At 60.0% G+C, this 26749-nt stretch overlaps 1 protein-coding gene across 4 annotated transcripts; it reads left to right on the top strand.

Moving 5' to 3' along the window:
* Positions 1 to 437: 437 nt before the first annotated feature.
* CARD10 (caspase recruitment domain family member 10) lies at positions 438 to 26450 on the top strand. 4 transcript variants are annotated; one of them, XM_059186888.1, is made up of 21 exons: positions 438 to 541; positions 1503 to 1754; positions 2619 to 2756; positions 4582 to 4907; positions 8493 to 8690; positions 9676 to 9831; positions 10485 to 10610; positions 11651 to 11842; positions 13024 to 13158; positions 13683 to 13798; positions 14657 to 14685; positions 15160 to 15283; positions 20325 to 20484; positions 20918 to 21029; positions 21478 to 21721; positions 21905 to 21974; positions 23219 to 23321; positions 24307 to 24465; positions 24574 to 24689; positions 25164 to 25279; positions 25458 to 26450. In XM_059186888.1, exons 2-21 carry the CDS (start codon positions 1520 to 1522, stop codon positions 25690 to 25692), a joined length of 3090 nt encoding a protein of 1029 aa, XP_059042871.1. In that variant the 5' UTR covers positions 438 to 541; positions 1503 to 1519; the 3' UTR covers positions 25693 to 26450. The 4 variants fall into 4 exon arrangements, with proteins under 4 accessions (XP_059042871.1, XP_059042872.1, XP_059042870.1 ...); XM_059186889.1 differs by lacking the exon at positions 438 to 541 and adding an exon at positions 714 to 844; XM_059186887.1 differs by lacking the exon at positions 438 to 541 and adding an exon at positions 1140 to 1326 and having other exon boundaries at positions 25167 to 25279.
* The last annotated feature ends 299 nt before the right edge of the window (positions 26451 to 26749 follow it).

The following is a 26749-nucleotide window of genomic DNA, read 5'->3' as shown; positions in this document are numbered from 1 at the left end:
TATTGTCTCCACTCTTAGGCCCGCCCAGACTGATGACCTCACTGGAGGGGCAGGGCTAGGATTTGGCCCCACCTGATCCCCCCCTCCCAGCAGACACCATCGGCAATTTCTAATGCGCAGAGAGATAAGTATCGCCTGTGCCAGTAGATATGGGTATAGACTTTATCATGGTAAGTGACCATGAGTTTCCCAAGGGGGAAGAGGGGAGAGTATGGACGCAGCGTTTCTCAAACTTACTTGGCTTTGACCACAGAACTACTCCCAAGCATTTCTGGATTCAGCTGCTCCTCTGGAGGAACCCCTTTGTGAAGCATGGGGCCCCTGGCCCCATGTTCTTCAATGAGAATTTATGTAAGGTGGGAGTTAGTAGTGGTGGCCTTACAGTTCAGGCTCCCATCTCTGAGGCGGTGACCTCTGTCCTTTTTTGCCCATCCAGAGGCTGCCCTGAAACTTGAGGGAAGTTGACAGAGTTGGAAGTCTATTTGGGAACACCGAGGTCCAAGAGGACAAGCACTTGCCCAGTCGCCCAGATCAGGAGCAGGTCAGAGGCGTGGCTGGGATCAGGATCGAGTGTTCTCGGGCGGTGCTCCCACACCGAGGGCGCCAGTGGCCCCACAACCCAGCTGGGCCATGGACGTGCTTTAGATGTGGGCGGCCGCTGGGGTTCTGTAAGCACGGGAGCCTTCGCCCCACGCTTCCCGGTCAGATCACGGAGCAGATAGGACCGAAACTGGGTGTGGGGCTCTGCACAGAGCCGTTGCGCTGTGTGCGTCGTCGAGCGGGATCCCGGTGCCGTGGGAGCTCCGTGTGAGGACGCCGAGTGCCGGCGGGACGCGCGTGCCGGGTGCGCTGCGTGCGGGCGGGACGCGGGCCCGTGCGGCCGCGGTGCAGACTGCGGCGCTGGGGGCAGCCGACGCCGGGTGCCGAGTGGCGGCGGGGTTGGCAGGGGGGAGGTGAGTCCCGGCGCGGGCCGGGGAGAGCGTGCGTGGCCCGCCCCCGCCCCGCCCGGAGGCCGCGCAGGTGTGGGCGGGCCGCCTGGACCCCGCGGGGGCCGGGGCCGGGAGCGCCGGCGGGAAACAGGAAGCGGGGGGGGGGAGGCGCGCGGCCGGAGGGCCGAGAGGCAGGGCGTGCGGGCGGACGTGCGGGTGGCTGGCGGGGCCGGACGCTCGGCCCGGGCCGGGGCGGCGATGTGGGGGGGCCCGGGCAGCCCCCGCGGCCGCGGGGACGGAGGCGGAGCCCGGGGCGCCGCGGACACCGCCCCCCTGCGCCGGCGGAGCCGCCGCCCGAGCGCGGACCCGGGAGCCCGCGGCGGCTGCGGCGTGCGGGGTGAGTCCCGGGGGGCGCGGGGCGCGAGGGCCCGGCGAGGAGGGTGAGGCGCGGGGCGGGGGCTCCGGCGACGACAGGCGGCGGGTCCCGCGGGCGCCGTCCGGAGGAGGGGATCGGCCGGCCCACCCCCGCCCCTGGGCGACCCGCCTGACCCCGCGCGCGCCTCTGGCCCGCAGAGCCCGAGGACGCGGCCATGCCAGGCGGGGCCGAGGCTGGGGAGGCCGAGGAGGAGGCTGGGGCCGGCTCCGGGTCCGAGGCGGAGGAGGACGCTCTGTGGGAGCGAATCGAGGGCGTCCGGCACCGGCTGACTCGCGCCCTGAACCCGGCCAAGCTGACGCCCTATCTGCGCCAGTGCCGGGTCATCGATGAGCAGGACGAGGAGGAGGTGCTGAGCACCTACCGTTTCCCGTGCCGTGTCAACCGCACCGGTGAGCCTCGGGGGGCGCGCGGGGTCGGGCCTTCCCGGGGCTGAGCGCCGCGCACGGAGCCTTGGCGCTCGAGGCCCGGGGTTCTGGTGCCCACCATCTCGCCTCTCGCTGAACCACCGTTGTGATCCAGCGGGTGTGTGGTGCCCACTCGGACATCTGGGGTTTATCTCTCTTGGACTTTCCTCCCACTTCCTGGGCCCACTTTAGAGCCGGGAGGTGGATGTGGTTGCGGGTGCCGGCTAGATCTGGGACCTCCTGCCATCCTTCCTGAGCTCTTTGATCTCCTGCCCTCTCTTTGGTCCTCTTTGGTCCTCTCTGCCCTCTCCCTCTGTGTGGCACACATTTCCTTGGAGAGCCGCTTTTCCTTAAGTGCTCAGAGCCATCAGACTTGGTGAGGGTGCCCTCTCCCACAGGGTGTGTCTTTGAACTAGAGCGAGCTGGCAGAGGGATGAGGGTTTAATGGTGGAATTTCAGGCATTGACCGCTGGGAGAAATAATAGTATTTTCCTTTGTGTTTGGGGTAGAGGGGGCTCTATGTGTGCCACTGAAAAGGCAGGGAGTATTTGCTGGCCCCAGATCTGTGTGTGTGTGGGGGGGAGCAGGCTGGGGGTTGGGGAGCCCTAGAGCTCCTAGGGCAAGTGCCCTAGCAGGAGGGTCCTGGCTTTCCTGGCTGTGGCAGATAGGCACTGCCCACTGATGTGTTGAGACAAGCCCCTGTGTGTGTCACTGGCTCAAAAGTCTGGGCAAATAAAAAGTCTGAGGAATGTGGGCTCTGGAGTATGGCGTGGGAAAGGGGGAGGAAGTAGCTAGGTCCTGGGGAAAGCCCTGAACTTGACCCTGGGGCACCCCCCTGCCCCTCCCCAGGGCGCCTAATGGACATCTTGCGCTGCCGTGGCAAGAGGGGTTATGAGGCCTTCTTGGAATCGCTGGAGTTCTACTACCCTGAACACTTCACGCTGCTCACAGGCCAGGAACCTGCCCAGCGCTGCTCCATGATCCTTGGTGAGTCCCCAGTAGGTGCTGGCCTCGGGCAACCATGCAGAGGTTCCTTACCCCAGCCCTGTCGTGGAGGCGCTTCCATAATCCCTGTTGAACAGATGGGGAAACAGAGGCATGGAGAGACTGAAAGCAGTTTGCCCAATTTAGTCTGAGTTCAGAGCCTGCGCACTTAACATGGCCCTTTCCCCCTAAAACTGTTTTCGGACGCGCGTGTGTCAGGCCTACAAGGGTTTACAGTTTCCTGTGTAAGTAATTCAGACACTCTGGGTGACTTTAAAAGATCTTTACTTCTTCCTTCAGCTCTGTTCTGCTGGTGACAGTTTGGTGAGTTTCTTTTTTCTTTGCATTTGCACACACACAAACATACACACTCACAGGTGTAACTACTTGAGTTACTCCGTTTTTCACTTTTCCTGAAAACTGATTTTAGTAATTCTAGCACATCTGGTGCATTTATTTGAAATGACTGGAGATGTTCCTTAGTGAAGGGCCGTAAGTCATTCAACGAACCCTCTGTTCATGGAAATCCAGGTTGTTTCTCATTTTGTAACATTTACCGGTGATGCTGGGAACATCTTTGTATGTGTATGTTTGTGCAAATGGGTGTCTTGGGAGGAGAGGTTCTGGGAAGTAAGATTTCTCAAAGACTATACGTATTTGAAGTGTTAAATCAGCGTTCATCCCATCAACAGGGTATGAATGCCCATTTTGCTGTACCCTCGTGAATCCTGGGGATCATTTAAAAATGTTTTTTATAGTTTCCTATGTCAAAAATACCTTATTTTAAATTTGTACTCTTATTGAGAGATGTAGTTTACGGCTTAGGAGTGAGTAAACTTTGGGCAAATGACTTGACCTTCCTGGGCTTCAGTTTTTTTGTCTTTCAAGTGGTTGTAATAACAGTACCCTATGCTCTTGTCATGAGGTTAAGTAAATTATTATATTTACTTAGTACAAAGAAGGAAGCCAAATGTTCATAGCTACTGTTACTAAAATTATAATTATCATTATTATTGTTGGTGAGTTGTAGTGTCCTTTTCTTTGTTTATTAACCAACTTTGTTTTGAAACTTGCTCATTAGTTTTTGTCCATATGTTTAGTTGGTTTCTTTTTTTTTTTGATTTGTAGGAGCTCTTTGTATATGTGGCTCCAAATCCTTTGTTATATTTGTCATATTTTCTCCTGCTATGCCTTTTACATTTGAACTTTTTTTGTTCGAACTTTCATTGTTTAGAAGTTTACAAAATTTTTATATGGATTTGTCTGTTTTTTTTTCTCTTATAGCTCTTATTGATTTGTAGGAGCTGTTTACATATTGTGGCTTTGAGTCATTTGTTATGTTTGTTACACTTTCTCCTGTTCTGCTTATCTTTTAACTTTTTGTTACATCTTTTCTTACATGGTTCAGAAGTTAAAATTTTTTTTTTTTAAAGATTTTATTTATTTATTTGACAGAGAGAAATCACAAGTAGACAGAGAGGCAGGCAGAGAGAGAGAGAGGGAAGCAGGCTCCCTGCCGAGCAGAGAGCCCGATGCGGGACTCGATCCGAGGACCCTGAGATCATGACCTGAGCCAAAGGCAGCGGCTTAACCCACTGAGCCACCCAGGCGCCCCTAAAATTTTTTTTATATGGGTTTGTTCATCTTTTTTCTTATAGGTTCTAGATTTTGTACTTTGATTAGGAAGGCCTTCTCCACTCCAGAATGATAAAACTGCATTCCAAAATTTCCACCTAGTGTTTTTATGGTCTGGGTTTTTCTGTGTGGGCCCCTGTCCCCCTGGATTTTACCTGCTTGACCTGACGTTTCTCTCCCCTGTCCCTGGCAGATGAGGAGGGGCCGGAAGGCCTGACCCAGTTCCTGATGACAGAGGTGCGCCGGCTGCGGGAGGCTCGTAAGAGCCAGCTGCAGCGGGAGCAGCAATTGCAGGCTCGGGGCCGGGTGCTGGAGGAGGAGCGGGCAGGACTGGAGCAGCGGCTGCGGGAGCAGCAGCAGACGCAGGAGCGCTGCCAGAGGCTGCGGGAGGACTGGGAGGCGGGCAGCCTGGAGCTGCTGCGGCTCAAGGACGAGAACTACATGATTGCCATGCGCCTGGCACAGCTCAGCGAGGAGAAGAACTCTGCTGTGCTGCGCAGCCGGGACTTGCAGCTGGCGGTAGGCCCCGGGGAGGGGAGTGGGGTAGAGTGGGGAAGCTGGGGAAAGACCACCTTTGCAAAAACTGACCTTTCCTGTGGTAGCCGGCCTGTGTCCCGTGAGCCACTGTCTGCCAGCCCTCAGACCATGGCATAGGTCCCTTCTGTGTCCTGTGCCTCAGTTTCCTCATCTGTAACATGGGAATGTTGGTAGCACTGATTTTATTGAGTTATGATGGTGGTTCTCAGTGGAGGGTGACTTTGCTCACCCCCAGCAACATTTGGCAGCGTCTGGAGACGTGTTCGGTCATCACAGCGAGAGCGTGCCCTTGGCCTCTTGTGGGTGGAGCTCCGGGGTGCTGCCGAGCAGCATGTAGTGGACGGGACAACCCCCACAGCCACACATTACCTAGCTCAAGATGTCACTAAGCGCCGAGGGGAAGCAGCAGCCTTGGTTAGTGCGGATTCCAGGAATTTAAGACCCAGAGTTTGAGACACACAATGGCCTGGCACCATTGGCTAAGCTCACACCAGTGTTGTCGACCGCTGTGGTTCAGTGCGGCTGTGTGCCACTCCCCCAGGTTATACACGCCGTGTCGTGCTGTCCTGCTGAGGCACCAAGCACCAGATTTCATTCTGAAACATAGGCACCAGGGCTGGGATTGTGGGGGCGCTGGCTCGAGGTCCCAGAGCTGGGAAGTGACACACCCTGGCTTGGCACCTGTGCTGGCCTCTGCCCGGTGACGCTCTTCTGCCTGCTGCCGTCCAGGGGCCATCTCACCTGCTCCCTCCTGGCGGCAAATGCACCTGTGCCTTGTCTAGGCTGAGAAGCCGAGCCTTGCCTCTGTGGCGCTTTTACTGGGACTTAGCACGGGGCTAAAGCTGGTGTGTTACTGCTGCAGAGACTCGTCCCAAGGGTGTAGTAAGCAAATGCTAGTCCAGGATTTAGTAGTGCCAGTGGCTCTCTCCAGCGATACGGTATGGGGTCTACCAGCGGGGGGATAGGGGGATGCTGATGGTGTGATTTGAAGCCCCCTGTTGCTGGGGTGCTGCGGGTGTGGTGGGTTCCCCAGGACGATGGGTGGCATGCGTGATGCTGTAAGTGCCAGAGCCTGTGGCCGCGCGTGCTGGTGGGTTGATGTTTGGGGAGGAGTGAATCCTGATCGGGGCATTGAGGCCACTCGTTGAAGAGTTGCCGGGTGTGCGTGTAGGTGGTCGATGCGAGGGTGTGAGGGGACCGTGAGGCTGTCCTCTGAGCATCTGCTCAGTGTTTGGCCTGCGATGGGGCTGCCTGAGACCTGCAGAATGGCTGCAGATGGAGCCAAGGGTGGCCCCGACAAGGCTTCCCTCCCTGTGCCTTAGTTGCCGTTTCGTCCTTGCGGGAGGTTGCGGAAGAGGCTGCTAGACCCGCGGTGCCATGCCTCCCGTCTCATGCACGGTCCTCCGTGTCTGCCCAGCACCAGCTCTCCCGGACTTCTGCAGCAGCTCCACCGGGCCAGGCTGGGGCTGGGGGCACCCTGGGAACGCCCCTGATTCTGGTTGAGGAAACAGGCCCAGAGAGGTTGGTTGGAGCACTTTCCCCTGGTTCTAAGAGTGAAGGATTTCTGACTTTGCTGTCAGCTGCCACTGGGGGTGGCGGAGGGTCCCCCATTCTTCACCGTGTCTGCTTTTCCTGGAATGGGTGCGGGGGTTTGCTGTGAGGATTTCCTGGAAGAAAGGGGTCTGCTACTCAGAGTGGATCGGGGGGCGGCCACTGGCCCGGGGAGGGGCATGGCTTATTTCGTCTTTGGCTTGGGTGTAGTTGTGAGTTGGGGCCCTGGAAGTGGCAGCTGTGTGTGTGTATGTATGTATGTGTGTGTGTGTGTGTGTGAGTGTGTTTACAGCTGTCTGGGGTCTCCAGGGGTGGGGTAAGGGGATGAAGAAGAGGTGTTGGGGGTGTCTCTGTGTGTCTCCGGATTAGCAGCGCGTTCGTTTGTAGGTCCCCCCCCTTGGGCGGGGTCATCTGCCCCTGGGCGGTTAGTGACTGCTTTCCTCTACTTTAGGGGCTAGAGGGCAAGGAATGAACTTCGATCAGTAGATAGGATTTTCTTTGAAGGCAGCCTGCGTCAATTTGCCTTAACTTTCTGGAGCTTTCCTGCCACGAAGTTGAGAGAGGTGTCTCAGGTGGAAATGAACAGAACAGCCAACAGCGCCTGTCTTGGCCGCTTGGGTCCCCTCCCGCCACGGGCAGGTGTGTGGTGGCTGTGATTTAATACCGTGTTTTATAAGGTGCAAATTTAATGAGCTCTTATTTCTGAGCAACATAAACTCCAGGCCCAAACGCTGTAATTTTGTGCTCAGTGAGTGTGTACGTCCACGTTTCCTGGTGTTTGGGCGGGGGCGGGGGGAGACTCCCAAGTGGCCTGTCCTCTGAGCTCATCGGGGGCGCCTGCTGGCCGCGGGGCAGGCCCGGAGGGCCGTGGTGTGTGGTTGTGATTCGCTGGAGAGGGTGTGACTACACTTGCCCTTGTAACTAGCCGCTGTCTTTCTCTGGCAGTTCACAAAGCATGTTTTGTGAGGGGAAAGGAATGTGAGAGTCATGAATTTCTTTCTGAGTCCTTTGTGGAGGAGGAGTGGAGCTGCCTGACCCAGCATCCAGACCCACGTGCGTGTGTGTGTGCGCGTGTGTGTATGTGCGCGTGTGTGCGTGTATGCGGCCATGCCCGGCTCTGAGGGGTGCGGGGCTACCCGCCATTTCCTGGAGAGCGCAGGGCCCTCCTAGGACACCAGACGTCGGCGCGCCTGTGCCAAGTGCCGGAGGTCCTTGCGTCCTTATCCCAACAGTGACTTCATTTTGTGGCCTGCCACCTGCTGCTGCCCTTGTCACTGCCCAGACACCTCAGATCCCACCTGGGAAGTAGCTCTGGCTGAGTGCTCTCCTCACCCAGCAGGCAGGCCAGGCCTGCATGTCGCCATCGGCCAGGCCACTGTGCGGCTACCCACCCATCCTCTTGGGCCGGCTTCCGACTGTGCACACTCAGCTGGTGATAGGTTGGGGTTCTGGGGTTTTAGCAAAGACTGTGAAGATAGCCACTGTCCCATCCCTGGCAGTCCAAAAGCCAGCCTGTGACCGTTTGAAGGCCTCTACCTGTCGACCGTGTTGTTGCATTTTTGCAGTGACTTCAGGAGCGAGGGTGTGGAGCAGGAGCATGGAAGGGGGCGCCCATCTAATGGGTGAGGAGACTGAGGCACAGAGGGGGCTATGACTTGCCCAAGGTCATGCTGAAGTAGAGGCAGAGCTAGGCCCAGACCCTGGCTCTCTCTGTGCCTGGTGTAGCCTGGCTCCTCTGTCGCATGGGGCCCTGGGGCTGGATCACCTGTGCTCCAGCTGTGGGACAGGAGAGCCTGTTTGGGGGGGGGGGTCGCTACACCTGCCCCCGAGTCCTTGAAGCGTGGTCATTGCCCAGCCTGTCCCTTCTCCATAGACCCGTCCAGGGAGGGCTCCTCCTGCTCAGGGAACCCGGATGGCAGTGGGAGCGGAGAGGGCGCTCTCTCTCCCCGTGGCCTTGCTGGTGGCCCTTCCCTGGGCCGTGTCCCTCCTGGGGCTGATCCGAGTGTTGGGCCGCAGGTAGATCAGCTGAAGCTGCAGGTGAGCCGGCTGGAGGAGGAGTGCGCCCTGCTGCGGAGGGCCAGGGGGCCGCCCCCCGGGGCTGAGGACAAGGAGAAGGACAAGGAGCCGGACGGCGTGGAACTGGTGTCCGAGCTGCGGGCCGAGAACCAGCGGCTGGCCGCGTCCCTGCGGGAGCTTCAGGAAGGCCTGCAGCAGGTGCGAGGGGCGGGAGGGTCGGACCACGGGGCCCGGAGGGTGAGGATTCCAGAGTGGGGGCCCTGAGTGGAGGGTCCTTAGTGCTCGGCTCTCCCTGGGTGTTTGCTCTGGGGTCTGGGAGTGGCCCCGGGAAGTGTCCAAACATCCCAAAACGGTGCACCTGATTTCGTGTGTGAGCATTTTTCTGGGGATTGGCCTGCAGCTTTCCTCAGATTGGTAGAGTCTGTGATCCTGGAAAGGATCAGACTCCAGAGGTCTGGGTGACTCTGGGACTTGCTTGGGAGCCAGGCCTCTCTTGTCTTTCAAGGTTGGGGTGCCCAGGGGCGGCTGGGTGGCTCAGTGGGTTAAAGCCTCTGCCTTCGGCTCGGGTCATGATCCCAGGGTCCTGGGATCGAGCCCCTCATTGGGCTCTCTGCTCCGTGGAGAGCCTGCTTCCTCCTCTCTCTCTGCCTGCCTCTCTGCCTACTTGTGATCTCTCTTTGTCAAATAAATAAATACAATGTTTAAAAAAAAAAGGTTGGGGTGCCTGGTTGGGGTGTGGATCTGGGGGCTGTATCTCAGGCCCATGTCTACCTGCCTGGGCCAGGCTCAGCCCCTGTGAAGACCCCTTGTCAGTGGGCTGGGGACAGACTTTGAAAATAGGGCCCATCTGCTGCCTTGGGCTGTGGGTGGGGGCTGGAGCAAGAGCGAACGGGCCTGGTTCTTGTTCAGGAATAAAATCCGGGCCAACTTGTGTAAGCACGCCCTCATACACTTACTTCATTTCCATCCCAGATGTTCCCTGGAGGGTGTGCAGGGCTTTGGGCCGCACCCATTCTGCAGACGGGGGAAGTGGAGGTCCAGAGAGGTCAAGGCTCTTGGCCAAGGTGGCAGAGCGAGTGGGGCGGGGCTGAGGGCGGAGGGCTGTGTGTCCCCCTCTCTCCTGTCCCAGTCATGGTGGGCCCTGCATGAGAGGCTGAGGCGGCCTCTGAACTGTGACCCTCAGGAAGCGAGCAGGCTGGGGGCCCCGGGCTCAGAGCGTATCCTCCTGGACATCCTGGAGCATGACTGGCGGGAGGCTCAGGACAGCAGGCAGGAGCTGTGCCAGAAGCTGGATGCTGTCCAGGGGGAGCTGCAGTGGGCCGAGGAGCTGCGGGACAAGGTAATGTTGCCCTCGTGCCCTCCCCCACCACCCTGCCTTGTCTCGGCCTTGTCCCCTCGGTCCTCCTTGCTCACAGCCTGGCTCCTGGGCAGGGGAGGGGGCTGGGCCTCAGCGCTGGGCTGCAGCCCACCTTCTCTGAGTGTCCGCTGTGTGCCAGGCACCTGGGCTAAGAAACGTGCATTCGTTTGTTCTCGAATGTTGAGAACAGCCACCAACAAAACAAAGGTTTCTGGCCCTGTAGAGGGCAAATCCCAGCAGGGGAGACCCACAGTCCTCTGTGTGCATGATCCCAAGTCCGTTACTGTACGCCGCAGAGGGTCAGCGCCGCCGCAGAGGGTCAGCGCCGGGCAAGAAGCCGCGCGGCAGGGCAGATCCCTGTTTAGATGGGATGCGGCCAGGGTTGCGGGGGGGGGGGGGGGAGACTTCGTTGTTGGGATTCTCCCTGTTTGACAGGGTACGCCACTGGGGCCCGGGGAGGGGAAATCAGTCTGCGGGCCAGGCCACCCAGCGGGGGAGGTGGGCTCTTGTGCTTGAGGCTCTGATCTCTCTCCCTGGACCCGCTGGGCACCTGCCGGTGAGCTCAGGAGGTGAGCTCGGGCTGGTCTCCGCCCTGAGGTCTGACCGGGCCCGCCCCACCCCGCCCCACCCCGCAGTACCTGCAGGAGATGGAGGACCTGCGGCTGAAGCACCGCACGCTGCAGAAGGACTGCGACCTGTACAAGCACCGCATGGCCACGGTCCTGGCCCAGCTGGAGGAGCTCGAGAAGGAGCGGGACCAGGTGGGGCCGGCCGCTGGTTCTCGTGGGGGGGGGGGCGGTGGGGGGTGGGAGGAAGGCAGAGAAGTGGGGCTGGGGTTGAAGCTGGAGACTTTCCCGGGGCAGGGCAAGGAGGCTCGCAGAAGCACAGACTCTCGCCCATAAGCCCTCAAGAGCCATCAGCCCTGGCCCCTGAACACAGCTGCCTCACCAGAGCTCCCTGTTCAGGAGAGCTGGTCACGCACTCGTCGTTTTCGACCCCTTGTTCCGTTTGTGTCAAAGACGAGGCCCACATGGGGAGGCGTTGGAAATGTTTGCCAGGGAAGAAATTCCCGAGAAAATCCTGGGCCCTGGATCCCATGGCCTTCATCTCCCGAGGCCACAGGGAGGCTCTCTCCTCCTGGCCCCGCTCCTTCCTTGTGGAGGGCTCCCCACGTAGGGCAGGGCTCAGGGCAGGTTTTGTCCTTACCCCAAGTTTTGAATCCCACTGGAGGAGTTGAAGTCTGCATTAGAAGGAGCTTGGGGCCCCCTGGTGGGCGTGGTGAAAGTACAGGTGCCCCCCTACCCCACCCTGTGGTCTGGAGCCGGCCCAGGACCTTGCACCCCTCTGGTGCCCCCACTCCCTCTGAGGCATTGGGGGGCAGGGTACGGCCATGGTTCAGCTCCCAGGGATCCCAGTCTTCACGGTGGGGACAAGTGCTTTGGGTGCGGGGTGCTGGGTTTGAATCCCAACTCATCCACTAGCCCAGATGCTGTGAGTAAAGCCCGGGGCACGTGGTGGGTTTCCTCGAAGACGCTGAAGTTGCCCTTGGGAGACAGTAAGAGCCCAGACTCGGCCCCTCCACCGCCTAGTTTGAACCCCAGTTCTGTCCCTTCTGGGTGGGCTGGTCTGGAAAGTGAGAATAAAGACAACGTCCACCTTGGAAAGTTCGTGGGAAGGTTAAGCAAGCTGATCTTTAGCCCTGGGCTTACTGTATATTAGCTGCTGGTCTTGTCCCCCATCTCCTGCCACCCTCCCCGTGGGCGAGTGCGGCCCCTTCACTCTCCCTGCCCGCTCTCCCTAGGCCATCCAGAGCCGTGACCGGATCCAGCTGCAGTACTCCCAGAGCCTCATCGAGAAGGACCAGTACCGCAAGCAGGTGCGGGGCCTGGAGGCTGAGCGGGACGAGCTGCTGACCTCGCTCACCAGCCTGGAGGGCGCCAAGGCCCTGCTGGAGGCACAACTGCAGCGGGTCCAGGGTGGCCCCTGCCTCAAGGTGAGCAGGGTCAGGCTACGGGGGTGCTGGTGGGAAAGCTGGGGTCCTGGCCGGAGTTCTTGGCCGGGTTGGGAACATGCGGGACCTGATGGGAGACCTCAGCCCTGGGGGTGGGCCTCCACAGGATCCCAGTGGGAACCCTTGGCTGAGCTCGGGAGGAAATATGTGAGTTTCTGGCTGGGGCCCTCCGCCTGGGGCCCTAGCCGTCTGGGTCAAGAACTTGCTGGTCTGGGAGGGAGCTCTTGGGCAGGACAGAGAATATGCAGGTCTGGTGGAGCTTTCTGCGGGGTTGGGTGTGGGTTGGTACATCAGGGAGTGGGAAAGGGGTATGTGTGTCTCCAAGTCTCTGGGGTTGTTCCCGGGGCACTAGGAATAGTGGAGTTTGTTTTTGTGTACACTTGGAGAAGTACAGCTTCATGAGGGCCTGAAAGCCCTTCAGAGACCAGCTAGGCCAAGTCCCTCATTGTATGGGGCCCAGAGGGTATGAGGGCTTGCCCAAGGTCACACAGCCAGCCAGTACCCTTTCAACCAGATACTAGTCCTCAGACCTTTGTCGCAGCTCTGCCATTTCCTGTCTTGGGTTTGCTTAAAGATGTTCCCTTGGCCTTGTGTTTAATGCATGGAGCCTGGAGGAATAGAACAAAGGAAGCATAGATCTGTCCCTTCTTACTTAAAATTCTCAGTGGCTTTTTTGCTTCGGGAAAAACAGAGCCCCTTATCAGACCCTAGAGACCTGAAATGTGGGCCCCTTCCTCCTCTACCCTTGTTCTCTGGGTCACATCGCTTCATTTCTGGATGGTGTCACAGTCCTGCCCCAGGGCCTTTGTGCGTACCATTCCCTCTGCCTAGACAATCCTCCTCAACTTTATTAGCTTAACATCTACTTACCCTTGAGTCCTCAGTTCAAACCACACTTTCTCTGGAGGTATTTCATTACCCCCAGGTAGGGTGGGCCCTTTGAATGCCTTCCTCACCCTGGGCACCTTCTTTCCCTGCTCTCTTGGCTGTTTGGGGTTATTTCCTTAGTCAGCCTGCTTGTTTACAGTCTGTCTGTGAGCTCCCACGAGGGCAGGGATCCAGCTGTCTCATTCTCTGCTGTGTCCCTGTTCCCAGCATTCAGTAAATGACTGGCTGACCCTTGCCCCGCCCTGCTCACCTCCTCTCCCCGCTTCCTCTCTCAGGCCTGTGCCTCCTCCCATTCCCTGTGCTCCAACCTCAGCAGCACCTGGAGCCTCAGCGATCTCCCCCCGCTGCTGGGAGGCCCGGAAGCAGCCGGGGAGGTGGCTGTCATGGGGGGATCCGAGCCCCACACCTCGGTAAGACAACTGCCCTCCCTGCACGTGGACGCTAAGAGTGTTCACTTCATGTAATTACTAACATGGGGAGTGCTGTCCAGTTTGCCAGCAGTCCTGTTTCACACGTGTGGACGTGGAGGTCCCTGAAGGCCAAGTGTCTTTTTTTTTTTTTTTTTAAAGATTTTATTTATTTATTTGACAGAGATCACAAGTAGGCAGAGAGGCAGGCAGAGAGAGAGAGGAGGAAGCAGGCTCCCTGTTGAGCAGAGAGCCCGATGTGGGGCTCGATCCCAGGACCCTGGGATCATGACCTGAGCCGAAGGCAGAGGCTTTAACCCACTGAGCCACCCAGGTGCCCCAAGGCCAAGTGTCTTATTCAAGCTTGTCCAGAGCCAGCTCGGTGCTGGGCCCGGGTGCTGGGAGACTTGGGACCCCCGACATACTCTGGCAGAGCCCCCCCCCCCCGGGCCCCACTTGTCACCTATGGAATGGGCACAAAGTAGGCATCGTGGAGGTGACCTACACCCTGTTGTGGCCCTTGGCAGGAGGAGGCCACTGACAGCGAGAAGGAGATCAACCGGCTCTCCATCCTGCCCTTCCCCCCAAGCGCTGGCTCCATCCTCCGCCGGCAGCGTGAGGAGGACCCTGCACCCCCAAAGAGGTAAACAGGATGGGGAGAAATCAGTCGAGGCTCAGGGAGGTGCTGCTGCTTTTTCTCAGAACAGCCGTCTCCCAGAATCCCTAGCGCCAGCGCCGGTGTCAGGGCTGGGCCCGAGCCTCCCCTGACTGCTCTTCAATGGCCGGGGTGCTGGGGACGTAGGTCTCAGGGGTCACAGCCGTGACCCAGGCCTGGGGCTGAGAAGAGGCCAAAAGGCCCCTGCTGAGCACCGTGGCAAGAAAGCCCCTGGAGGGCGAGCCTCAGTGATCCTAAACCCTGGGGGAAGCCTAGGTCGCTTAGGACTAGGGGATGAGGAGAATGTTCCAGGGGGCCAGGAGCCTCAGGCAGGAGAACCAAGCCCCACGTTCAGTTGGGAACGCAAACGGGGTCCCGAAAATTCAGGCTGTGTCTGCTGGTGGCAAGACCGAGGGCAGGGGTGGTATATAGCTTTTTCCGGGTAAGTTGCTCTTGATTTGTTCCCTCATGGATGCTGGGCATGGGGGGGCTGTGATCGACATGGGCTTGACTGATAGGCATCTGGGCGACACGAATGACAAAGGCAGAGAGTAGGGGTGAGGCGAGGGGGTGAGAGGTCAGGGGAGGCTTCCAGGAGGGGGTGGCGTTCCAGGCCAGGCCAGGGAACATTCTAGGGGAAGGACATGGGGCAGGCGGAGGTCATGACGTTAGCTTCTTGCCCTGTGAATTTAGGGGGGCCGGTTGGCACAACTGCCCTGTGCTTGGGACCCCTGCCTTGGCTGTAGCTGCAGGGGGTGCAGGACCCCTCCGGGGCCAGGGCGCATGGAGGAGGGAGTGGGGCAGAGTGCCCCCGTGCCTCAGCTCCCTCCTTTCCCCCCCAACCAGGTCCTTCAGCAGCATGTCAGACATCACAGGTAATGACCCTCGGGGACTCCGTGGAGAGGGCTCATCTTGGGGGAAGGCGGTGGCTTTCCAGCCCACCTGAGGCCTGCACTGCCAGCTCTGCCCTTGGCCCCCCTTCCCAAGGCCCCACTGTGCCCAGGCCAGGCAGGGAGGCTACTTGGGAGGACCCTGTGGAGTCGGGCCACACGCTGCTCCCCCAGAGCCTGGGCCTACTCCTCTCTCCCACGCCTGGCTGTGCTGTACATGGGTTCCTTGGTTCCAGCCCACCATCCGTCCTCTCCCAGGGAACCGAAGGGTCACCCTGGCCAGCCTGGGCCCAGCCCTGAGCCCCACGGGTCCAGTGTGCTTCTGGGGCCTCAAACCTGCCAAGGTCCTGGGCAGTCCCCGAGCTCAAGGGGCTCACCCCCTTCTCATGATCCCTGGCTTGCCCTTGTTTCTTGGCTTGGCACCCCAGAACCTCACTCTCCGCCCCCCCCCCCAACCAGGGAGTGTGACGCTTAAGCCCTGGTCTCCTGGCCTCTCCTCGTCCTCGTCTTCCGACAGCGTGTGGCCTTTGGGGAAGCCAGACGGCCCCCTGGCCAGAGGCTGTGGCCTCGATCTCATCAACAGGTATTATGGCTGCCTGGGTGGTGGAGCTGGGCTGGGGGTGGGGTGTGGGGGTATGGATGGGGTGGTGGGGGTTCAGTGTGGGGTGGGGTGGTGGTGGTGGGAGGGTCAGGCTCCTGCAGCAGGGCGGCAGTGGGGGTGGGAGGGAGTAGCAGCTCAGCCTCAGTCTCCCGTAGCTGTAGAATATTCGGGCTTTTCACAGAGACCTGGGATGCACATCTTGTCCCTGCCTCTCATCCTTTGGGTGACCTGGACTGGTCACTTCTCTCTCCGGGCCTCCGTTGCCTCTGCTGGAGGTGGTCCGTGATCTCTTCTGCATGTGGGTGTTTGGGGGTCTAGGACCCGTGTCGGGAGAGCACCCTGCTTTGCTCAGAAAATGGTTAACTGCTTTGCTCAGAAAATGGTTAACTGTTACTTATCCCCCTGGTTCTGAGCTCCCAGCAGAGTGTCGCGCTGTGGGTGGGCCACCCTGGGAGCCCTGCCGCTGGGCTGGCCGCAACTTGCGGCGGGAGTCACAAAACAGATGGGTTCAGCATGCATGGCGGGCCAAGTGCTTTGTCGGTGTTGGGTGAAGGGTGACCTCCTGAGTCAGGCTCGCTGGTGGGTCTCAGGAGGGTGAGTGATAGAGGAGGCTGCGCTGAGAGTGTGGCCTTCAAACTCAGGTAGGGAGGGCGGCTGGGGAAGAACAGAGGCCAGAGGCTGTCCAGGGAGGGAGGGCCCTGTGCTTGGCTGTGATGGGAGCCTGAGGGGGAGGGGCAGGGACAGGCTCAGTGAGTCAGGCTGGTGGTGTGAGTCAGGCGGGAAAGTGTGGACTTCGGCTTGCACGCTCCGGGAAACCGTGGCGAAGGTTCGGCTGTTACTGCCGGCTGCCTCGCAGCATCCTCTCTGTTCAGGGAGGTGGGTGTTGTTATGATTATCCCTGTTTTATAGAAGAGCAAACTGCGACTCAGAGAGGTTAAGGCGCTTGCCTGAGGTCCTACAGCTGGGAAGTGCTGGGGCCAAGGTCCACAGTGACCGGACCAGATTTGGGTCTGGGGCAGCACCGAATGTCAGAGCTGGACTGTGGGAATGCTGGCTGCGCAAGAAATGGGGCCAGAGCAGGATCAGGAGCCTGAAGCAGCTGGGCCAGGCCCTCGTCCAGGCCCCCGCCCCCACTCTGGTCCTCCGGCAGCCGGCCCAGGACTACATTGTTTCTCCCTTCGCAGGACATGCTTCTGGGGGAAGGGGCGGAGGTGCCTCCCTTCCTGCCTGCCTCCCTTCCTGCAGCTCGGCCTGCAGCAGGGGTCCTGGCTGCTGTCCAGGGGGCACCGGGGGCAGGAGGTTCTGGCCCCGCCCCTGCCAGGGGCCCAGGATCCCAGGGGCCACCTCTGCAGTTCTGGTGGGGGACCAGAGCACAGATCAGAGTGGGGCTGGGGTGGGGGACTGAGAGAGAAGGATGTGGATAGATGGGTGGGGAGGGAGGGGGGAGCCCAGACCGGTGGGCGGGGTGCTGCCCACGTGTGTGTGCGTCCCGGGCTGGTCGTACCGCGCAGAGCATGGTGGGAAGAACAGACACTGAGGTTCTGTCACCAGCTCCAGAGGGATATTGGGCAAGTCTCTATATTTCCCACGGCTTCAGTTTCCGGCTCTGTAAAGTGGGGTTGGCGTAGGGCCCCAGGGTCCCCATGAGAGTGTTTGGAACAGTGCTGCTCGGTCCCCACAGGAACCCTGCAGGGCCGGGACATTTAGTCCCATTATACAGATGAGAACATTGAGGCCCAGGGAGAGTCAGGAATTTGTCCCAAGGCCACTAGGTGGTGGAATTGGGGATTCCGTCATACCTCGCTTCTGGCTAAGCTGCTTTTAGCTCGTGGTTGTGTTCCGTGCTCACTGTGTGCTGGGCCTCTGCAACCTCCAGGTCTCCTAGGAGGAGACCCCTTCTGGGCTCCTAGGGCCTCAGGCCAGGGCAGCGGGTGCAGCGTGAAGGCTGGGTGGACACCTGGGCAGGCGGGGAGATAGCAAGAAAGATCCAGAGAGTGTAAGTGGGGCGCTGAGTGGGGCGAGCACTGGGCGAGGGTCGCTGGGTGTCAGGGTAGGGCTTGTTGGCAGGCCCACTGCTCACGTGGACCCTGAAGCTCTGGCACTGTCTGCCCCTGCCCAGAGATGTTATTGGTCTAGTTCACCACCCGCAGGCCTGGCCACCCTTGTCAAGTCAAGTTATAACTGCCCCGTGCCTCAGTTTCCCTCTTCTTTACATGAGGGCTCACAGACGGTTCCCATGGAGCTATCGTGAGGATTTTTTAAAAAAGATTTTATTTACTTTTTTGACAGACAAAGATCACAAGTAGACAGAGAGGCAGGCACAGAGAGGGGGGGGGGAGAGGGGCAGGCTCCCTGCTGAGCAGAGAGCCCGATTCGGGGCTCGATCTCAGGACACTGGGATCATGACCTGAGCCGAAGGCAGAGGTTTTAACCTACTGAACCACCCAGGCGCCCTTATTGGGAGGATTAAATGAGGTCATTTATGTGACAGGCTTGAGTCTGAGGGTCATAGGTCCCTGGCCTGGAGCAGAGCAGTCATGTGCACTGCCTGGAGGAATTCCCACCGTGCATAGGGCAGGGGAGCACTCTTCCAGGCTGCTCCGCCCATCACTGCTTAGAGTGGGCAGAGCGAAGCACTGGCCCAGTTTCTCTCTATGACCCGACTCCTGACCAGACACTGGGGATATGGGGACCCCCATCCTTCCTACCACTCACAGGCAGGGTTGGGGTCAGTCCGACTGTGTTGCTAGAGACCCAGGAATCCAGAGGCTGGAGGAGGCAGCCCCATCCCCCGTCCCCATGTACTTGTCTGCTGAGGCCTGGTGCCGAAAGGGACCCAGTTTGGACCTGGCTGCAGGGACCTCCCGGGTGGATTCTCCCCTTTTCCCCAGTGAAGTCACTTAGTCCCTCGGGGAGTTGGGCAAGGGTGTTCTGAAGGAGGTGGTGCCAGAGCCGGGTTGGTGGGAAGAGCCTGAAAACCTAGGGTTTCTGGGAGGGATTGTGGGGGTGGGGTGGGGTGCCGGGGTGGGGGTGGGGCAAGCAGGTGGGATGAGAAGGGCTGAGTGCAGGCTGCTGGGTGGGCTCTCCACTGAGGAAGCCGTGATGCTTGGTTGTCTGTGGGCCTGGAACAGGTGGGGAAAGTGGGGGCCACACCTGAGGACAGTAGGTGTCCAAGTCTTCCTGGGCTCTCAGTGTTACCCGGCTACATTCTGAGTGCTCCGAGTTTGAGTCACTGAGTCCCACCGTGAGGTGGGTGGATGCCGCTGGGGCTGCTGAGGACCAGAGGCTAAGCGCCCAGGCCGCCTGGCCCCAGAATCCCTGCTGCTGCCCCTTCCCTCAGACTCCCCTGACGGCACTCCACAGTGACAGACACCCAGTACACATTCCCAAACAATGGTTGGATTTACTTCACGCACGTTTTCTGTGCCACTCCAATCAGAAATGGCCCTGGCCATGACCTTGTGAGTTTCACAACTCTCAGGGGGGCTGGGCCTGCAGCTGGGTGTTCCCTGGAGCCCTCTGGTTTACACTCTCCCTGCATCTCTGTATTAGTTTGACTACCACCCCTGTGGTGGGAGGCGGCGCCAGCACTATCCCCGCTCTGTGGCTGTGGGGACAGAATCAAGCAGCCAGCTCACTCGTCCAAATCTGGGGCCCAGTGAATGCTGGACGTCGGCGGGACCGTGTGTCTCCAGCTGTGGGGCAGCTTAGCCAGGTCCAGCCTGGACCTCCCATCTGGCTGGGCCACATTGACAGCAGCCAGGACAGTCCTGGGGTTGAGGGGCCCATGAAGGCAGCGTGGATGCCTCTGGCCCCCATGTCCAGCCGTAGCCCCTCGGGGTTGGCTCTTTGTTTTGACTTGAGGGGGTGGCAGCCAAGAAAGACTGAATGTCAAAGTTCCTCATCAGAGTTCTCCACGCTTCCTAGGTGCTGATGGGGTTAAAGTCCTTGCAGCCTTGCTCACCGCATGCTGGCAGCAGGGGGCAGTGTGGCTCTGTGCACTGCAGTTGCAGGGGCGGGTGGGGAGGCCGGGCACACTGGCCTCTCCTCTTCCCCGGTGCTCTGGCCTGGGGTGGGGTGGGGGGTGCAGCTCACAGAAGGGAATTCCAGGCAGTTGTCTCTGAGCTGGCCACTGGGCCCAACCAGTTCTATCCAGGGACAGGAAGAGCGCCGCTAGGATGGGAATCTGGGTGAATCTTTGTCTTAACTGTCAGCGGTTTCTACTGCCCACAAGGGGAAGGCCAGACGCTTTCATTCTGTGCCGTCCGCAGGCCGGCTCCAGCCAGCCTTTTCTGGGAGCTGTTTCCCATGATGTCAAATTAGTTAATTAGGACAAGGAGCTTAGCGTGGCGTCTGGCACACGGGGAGAACTCAGTAAGCGTTCGGTGCCGCTATCGATACTGTTGTTACTGAATCCTTCCCCACATTCTGTGTTCTGTCCTCTACACCTCTGCCCCTGCCAGCCCTTCGGCCTGGAACACCACCTCCTCTCTGTCTATTCCTGAAGCGCCTCTCTTCTCCACCACCGTGTAGCCCTGAGGTCTCTTCCTCCGGGAAGTTCTCCTCTGTGCTCCCACAGCCGGCTGTAGCCATCTTTGGTCTGTGTTGTGTTCTCACGGTGACCTTCCTCCCTCAACTGTGGGTGTAACAAACTTGTCGTCTGCCATGTGCCAGACACTGGGTTTGGTGTTAGGGAGCTGGAGCCGAGCCAGCTAGCAGCCTGGTTCCGAGGGGATTTTCCCCGACAGGTGCCGAGCTCGTGGTTCGGTCCTGCAGGAAGAGCTCTGCCTCACCATGTGCAGGGGGTCTGGGAGGGAGAGGTCGCTTCGGAGCTGAGCTTTTGCAGGCAGAGCAGAGGCAGAGAAGAGGGGGAAGGGCGTTCTAGCCACACGGCAGTGGCAGCGGCCCCCGGGTGGGAGTCATGTCACATTTTGGGGATAGCAGTGATGGTTCTCCCAAGAACGTTGAACTGAGCGTATATACTGACTGAACTCAAATTCCCCTCTCCTTTTTCTCTTCCCAGGTCTCTGGCCATCCGGGTGTCTTGCCGGAGTCCCCCGGGGGGGCCTGAGTCCCATGACAAGGGCCCAGATGGCCTGTCGTTCCTTGGGGACAGCTGGTCTGGGGCGGTCGTGCGGAGGGTGCTCTCTGGACCAGGGTCCGCCAGGGTGGAGTCCAGAGAGGTGAGATCCCGCCCCTCTGAGTTGGGGGTGGAGCCAACACATTAGCTGGGCCTGGAGCTCTCTGATTGGTGAATGTGGGTCACCAAATGTGGGGGGGGAGGTGTTGACCAAAGCAGTGGGAGGCTCAGAGATGGCACTGCTGGTTGTCTTACCTCAACCAGCAGAAAATTAAATCTGATCCGGCAGGGGCTGGGAGGTGGGGCAGACTGACAACACCTGGACGGATGTCCACCCTTGAATACGGGAGAGACGGGATGTGCCAGCCTGGGTGGGGCGTCCCGTTGATGGGAGACGGATCTGATTGGATAGGCATCCTGACAGATGGGGGCATCAGAATTATGGAACATGTCATCCCCACCCCAGTCTTCCTCCAGCCTCAGAGCTGTGTTGCCCTGGGAAGCTCACTTCCTTCCCTGCCTGGGTTTTCTCTCAGCCAAGGACCGAGGCTGCTGGCCTGGAGGGCACAAGCCTGGAAGGTGAGGTCCCGCAGAGAACCTTGCCCTGGAACCACGTGTCCACGCTCCCCTTCCTGATGGACTTCAAGGGTAAGTCTGGCCCAGACAGGGAGGAACTGGGGACTCTGGGTCCTAGAAGGAGGGAGCCGAAGGGAGGGCTTGTCCAGCCCATTGTGTAGGTGGGACAACCAAGGCACAAGAGAGAGAGAGAGAGAAAGACTTTGCTGCTTGACTCTTGGCAATGCTTTTCCCTCCCGAATTGCTGTCCCGCTTGCTGGTTGTCCATCTCATCCTCAGTAAGAGCTTATCGTGAAAGGAGCACTCGACAGGAGTCCAGAGACCTGGGTTCAAGTCCTGGCTCTGTTCCTAGTGGGCTTGGTGGCCTTGGGCAGACCCCTGCCCTCTCTGGCCTCAGACTCTGGCTCTAGAAAGAGGAAGAATAGGGTTGTGGAAGCGCAGGCCTCGGAAGGGGTGTCTGTGTCCCGAGGCTGCTCTCTGACTTTATCCTCCTGTTGCCTTCCTTGCTGCCCGCGTTCAGCCTGTCAGTCCTTCCACGAGGCCCTGGATGCCTGGACAAAGGGGCTGAGCACCGAGCCCTTCTATATTCGAGCCAACCTCTCCCTGCCCGAGCGAGCGGACCCTCATGCCCTATGTGTGAAAGCCCAGGAGATCCTGCGTCTGGTGGACCCGGCGTACAAGCGGCGGCCAGAGTGGTTCTGCACCCGGGTTGACCCCCTGACGCTGCGGGACCTCGACCGGGGCACTGTGCCCAATTACCAGAGGTGACACGGAACTAAGAGTCTGGGGACAGGTCCCGCAGGGAGCCAGGAGCTGGCTGGGAGACTTTTTTCCCCTCTCCCTGCAAACCCCTGGCATTCCTCCGGGACAGGATGAGGGGGCTGGAGGGGAGGGGCTCCCTTTCTCCCTACAAATGCATTACACGTGCCTCCTATTTTCCCCCACAGAGCCCAGCAGCTCCTAGAAGTTCAGGAGAAGGGCCTGTTCTCCAGCCGCCACCGAGGGTCCCGAAGTAACGTAAGTGGTGCTGGGTGGCCTGGCAAGGGCCTGGGGTGAGGGGCTGCCAGGGATAGGGTCCCAAAGGGTGAGGCCGGGCTCCGTTCTCTGGCAGCCCTGCGGGGAGGAGGAGAGGGAGGCCCCCACCTCTCTCCTCCCCCTGGATGTGGCTGGGGTCTGCGGGGTTCCAGGCAAATGGAGGAATGGCTCACTGACCAGGGGCGCTGGGCGGATGAAGGGAGGTGGTGGGTGCCCGGTGCTCAGGGGCCGGCCTGGCCACTGGGAGCACTTGACAGAGCAGCAGTCACACCCCTTTTCCTGGTCCCTGGATAAGGGCCAGGCTGGGTGAGCCTCCTGGCATCCGTAGGGGCAAAGTGAGGCTCAGAGAAGTAAAAATAACTCGAGGCTGTGGGGCTCGCAGAGATGAGAACTCAGGCTCTGGAGCCAGGCTGTCCAGGCTTGAGTCCCAGCTCTGCCACTTGCCAGCCGCACCGCCTTGGACCAGCACCTGACCCACCCTTGAGGCTCTGTTTCCTCATCTGCAAAGTGGGGGATATGTTGCCTGCCTCGTGGGCTTCAGTGAGCTCTTGACATCTGGGCCTCAGTGTTTGTCACATGGTAGTCACCAGACCCCTGGTGGCTCTTGGTGTGATTGGTGCTGTCATCGTTATTATTAGTACTTTTTAAGATTTTATTTATTTATTTGACAGAGAGAGAGATCACAAATAGGCAGAGGCGGGGGGGTGGGCAGGCTTCCCACTGAGCAGGGGGCCTGTTGCGGGGCTTGATCCCAGGACTCGGGGATCATGACCTGAGCCAAAGGCAGAGGCTTTAACCCACTGAGCCACCCAGGCACCCCTGGTGCTGTCATTATTGACCTTCTTTTTCTCCTTACACAAGGTCACATTGCTCATCCATTGAAAGAGTCCCAAAGTTTGTCTCTTATGTGACATTAGTTTCCTTGGGTTGCTGGGCCTCGGTTTCCCCATCTGTAAAGTGGGGGGTGGACCTCAGGTGCCTCTGACAAGCTTGCTTCCCTGAGCCCACAGGGATGGTGGCCCTCACCTGCTGGGGTGGGGTGGGGCGCTCTGCACTGGGCGGGGAAACGGCCTGGTGGGGAGGGGGCTCTCCTGCTGACCCAAGCGCTTCCGCAGAGCATGGATAGCAGGGGCAGCCCGGCCCCCGGGGTCCCATCCCTCCTCTCCTCCCTGAGGGTGGGGCAGAGCTGGCTCTCAGGGGCTCCTCTTCCTCTGTCCCCTCCCCAGCTGAAGAAGCGAGCCCTGGACCAGCTCCGGCTGGTGAAGCCCAAACATGGGGGAAGCTCGTCAGGGGATTCTCCAGAGCCGCTTCTGCCGGAGCCCTGCTCAGGTGAGCACGCGTGGCCATGGCACACCCCGTGCGGCTTGTAAGAGTGTCTGTCTGGGAGGCCTGGGCCCCCCGTGGTCCTTTTGGCCTGAGAGAGCCTGCTGTGGAGCTTCCCATGAGGAGCTGGGTGTCCAGGGGCCTGAGAGGCTTCTGGTGGCAGGGTAAGGGGGAGGTGGGCCACCAGGGTGGAGGGAGCTGGTTGAAGGGGGCATCTGTGTGCACGTGGGATTGTGGGTCTGTGCGACTTTGGGGCACACGTGAGCACGGCATTGTTCTTGTCAGGCGAAGCGGGCGGAACTGCGCCTCTCATGGCTGTGTGCTGGCGGGTGCCACCAAGACCCCAGAGTGGGTTTCTGGAGGCAGTAGGGGAGGCCTCGGGTCAGATCAGGGAGAAGGGCTTGGGGGAGCCCAAATGGGCAAGAGGATGGTGGTTTGGGAAGACTCTCTGGAAGGGAGATGGTCTGAGGTGGGATTTTCAGGGATGAAGAGGAGTTTGTTTCAGGCACAAGGCACAGCCATGCAAAGGCACTGAGGTATGGCTGTGTGTGGTGTGTGTGCAGGCCATTGAGTACAGCAAGCATATACCAAACGCCAGCTCTGTTGCGAATTGTGCTTGGGCCAGGGGACACCGTGGCACCTCCCCTGGGGGCATACTGCCTCGTGGGTGCGGGGGGGGGGGGCAGCTGCAAAGTCATGCGGAGGCCTTGTGATTGGAGGCAGCTGGACCAGGTGTTGTCGCCCCCTGTCTGGGCCCTGGCAGGGCTGGGTCACCTGGTGGAGGATGTGGCCTTCTTCCTAAGGGTCGTGGGAAATCATTGGCACATTGAAGTGTGTGTGTGCACGTGCGCACACACGTATGAGGAGCAGCAACAGGGCTCAGGAAGGGAAAGAAGAGGTGATGGGGTTTTGGGTATGGGTGCGGCTGGCCACCCTGAGAAGGAGGACCCTGTGGGCAGCCTCGTCTCTTCTGTACACCACCCCACCGCAGAGCCTGAGCGAAGCCTCAGACCCTACAGCCTGGTGCGGCCACTGCTGGTATCTGCCCTGCGGCCTGTTGTGCTGCTGCCCGAGTGCCTGGCGTCCCGGCTCATCCGTGACCTGCTTGACCTGCCCAACTCCCGGCTGGACTTCCAAGTGTGCCCAGCGGGTGAGCCTGTGCCCGGGGAAGGGGTGGGGAGGGCAGAGCAGGGCTGGGCGGCAATTCAGGGCAGCCCAGCCCACTGGCCCCTCCTCCCTGCCTCTTGCTGCTCTGCAGAAAGCCTCTCTGGGGAGGAACAGTGCTCATCCGCAGCGCCTGGAGCCCCCAAGGCCCAGCCTGCCACCCCTGGGCTGGGCAGCAGGCTCCGTGCCATCCAGGAGTCTGTCGGGAAGGTAGGTGCTGGGGTGGGGGGCTACCTCTCTGGGCTGGGGGGGCTAGAGTCTGAGCACAGGCCTGTGCTGCTCCCTGCCCTTCCACGGGCCTGTTGCCTCACCTGTGAGCAGGATGGCTGGGCTGGTCACATGTGGGTCAGCCTTGACGTGTTTGGCTGGTCCATCTCCCCTGTCTGTCCCATCTCAGATTCACTGCTACCTGGAGGGCTGGCCAGGGACTGCCAGGCACGGGGGTGGTGGTGGGGTTCACTCCATCCCACTGATGGCAAGGGTGAGGTCTGGAGCAGGGGTGAGACTGACTTCTCCAGGCCTCTCGCCTTCCCTTGCGGGTCTTTCCTTATTGCCAAGGCCATAAGAGGGGGCCTTGTGGAGGGGGATGGGGGCCCCCATGGGGGGCTGTGCCCCAGGGGCCCCGTGGAGGCAGGGAGGTTCGAGTCTCTGGGCTGGAGTAAAATATAGCCTTGGTCTCCGGAGAAGAAGCACTGCCTGCTGGAGCTGGGCGCACGGGGCGTGCGGGAGCTGGTCCAGAACGAGATCTACCCCATTGTCATCCACGTGGAGGTGACAGAGAAGAATGTCCGGGAAGTCAGGTAAGGAAGGCTGGGGTGGGTAGGACCAGCCTTTTCCTTCTCTTTGGATGTCTGTGTCTCTCTGTGTCTCCCTGCCTCTGTCCGTCCTCTCTCCGGCTCCCCACCCCCTGCTGTGTCTCTGCGTCTGCGGCCGTCCTTGTCCCCGGCTCTGACCACGGCCCACCCGCTCTCTCGGCAGGGGTCTGCTGGGCCGGCCTGGCTGCCGGGACTCGGAGCTGCTGCGGCAGTGCCATCGCTCGGAGCAGGTGCTGTGGGGGCTGCCCTGCTCCTGGGTGCAGGTGCCGGCGCACGCGTGGGGACACTCCGAGGAGCTGGCCAAGGTGGTGCGCGGCCGCATCCTGCAGGAGCAGGCCCGGCTCGTGTGGGTGGAGCGCGGCAGCGGCGGTGGCGGGGGCGGCAGCAGCGAGGCCTGAGGGGCCCCTTCCGATGCCTGCGGCTTCCTCACATGCCTGCGAAGCCCCCGACGGGGCCCCAGGAGTCTGCAGTGGAGCTGGGTTCTCCCCATCCTGAGCCTAACTAGACCCTTGGACTTGCAGACGTGGGGCCCCCGGCTCTGGGCTCTCCCCCATCCCGGGACCCGTTGGGGTAGAGCTCCCACCACCCCTGTACTTGCTGCTCTGGGCCTTCCGTGTGCCCCCCCGTGTCTCTGTGATGCCACTCGCGGGTCTCACGCGCGCGTCTGTGTCCTTGTCCTTCTTGCTCCCCAGAAGCATCTGAGCTCTCACTCCTGTGCACTGGTTTACAAACCCAGGTTCTCACGGCAGGCACCTGAGGTCTTCTGGGTTCTCGTTCCCTTCTGTCTGAGGAACCCCAAGCCCGTTCCACGAGCCCCTGCTCTCCCCGACCCCACTCACACTCCTCCTTATGTATACCTCCACACATGGGCACCGTGGCCTCCCTGGCCCGCCGTGCCCCTCACGTTTTCTCGTCTCCTGTGTATCGGTGGTTCTCTCCTGTGTAAATGTCAGACCCCGGCCCGTGACCTTGGGCATTAACAGTCGTGTGTTCCCGGGAGCACGCCGAGGACCATGTTCTCACAGCGCCATCTCTGCAGGGACAGCAGGGAGAAGGTGGCTGCTCCGTCACCAGAATGTATGGCCTGTTGATTTTTAACGGGCCCTTTTCACTCAGAATCTGCACGTTATGGAACATTAAACGGTTTGTTATAGAAGCTGGTGGCGTTTTGCTTGCCTGCCTCCCCTGCTGCAGGGCCCCCTCTCCACTCCCCGGACTTGTCCCACCCCCAGATCAGGCTGATACCACCTCTCAGGCTCCCCCATCCCCCTGATTACTCATGGGAAGGGTCAGATTTCATTCCTGGCTCATCCCAGAGCCGCCCGCCATCTGCTGGCATCACCTTACCTGCCCCTGAATGACCGAAAAAGGGCCCCACAGATGGGCCACCTTCACGCTCAGCTCAGCCTGTGTCCGATCATCAAAAGAGCATCCCCTAGAGAGGGGACACTGAGG

Source organism: Mustela lutreola, chromosome 8 (genome assembly GCF_030435805.1).
Source record: "Mustela lutreola isolate mMusLut2 chromosome 8, mMusLut2.pri, whole genome shotgun sequence".
NCBI lineage: Eukaryota > Metazoa > Chordata > Mammalia > Carnivora > Mustelidae > Mustela > Mustela lutreola.
Note: the sequence above shows the minus strand (reverse complement) of the source record. Positions and strands in the feature narration are given on the sequence as shown.

Excerpts from the sequence above, each read along its gene's own strand:
- CARD10 (XM_059186886.1), top strand. The coding sequence starts at position 1,188 with ATGTGGGGGGGCCCGGGCAGCCCCCGCGGCCGCGGGGACGGAGGCGGA. Across the intron at positions 10,611-11,650 it reads TCGAGAAGGAGCGGGACCAG|GCCATCCAGAGCCGTGACCG; the intron begins GTGGGGCCGGCC and ends CGCTCTCCCTAG. Across the intron at positions 20,485-20,917 it reads CCAGGGTGGAGTCCAGAGAG|CCAAGGACCGAGGCTGCTGG; the intron begins GTGAGATCCCGC and ends GTTTTCTCTCAG.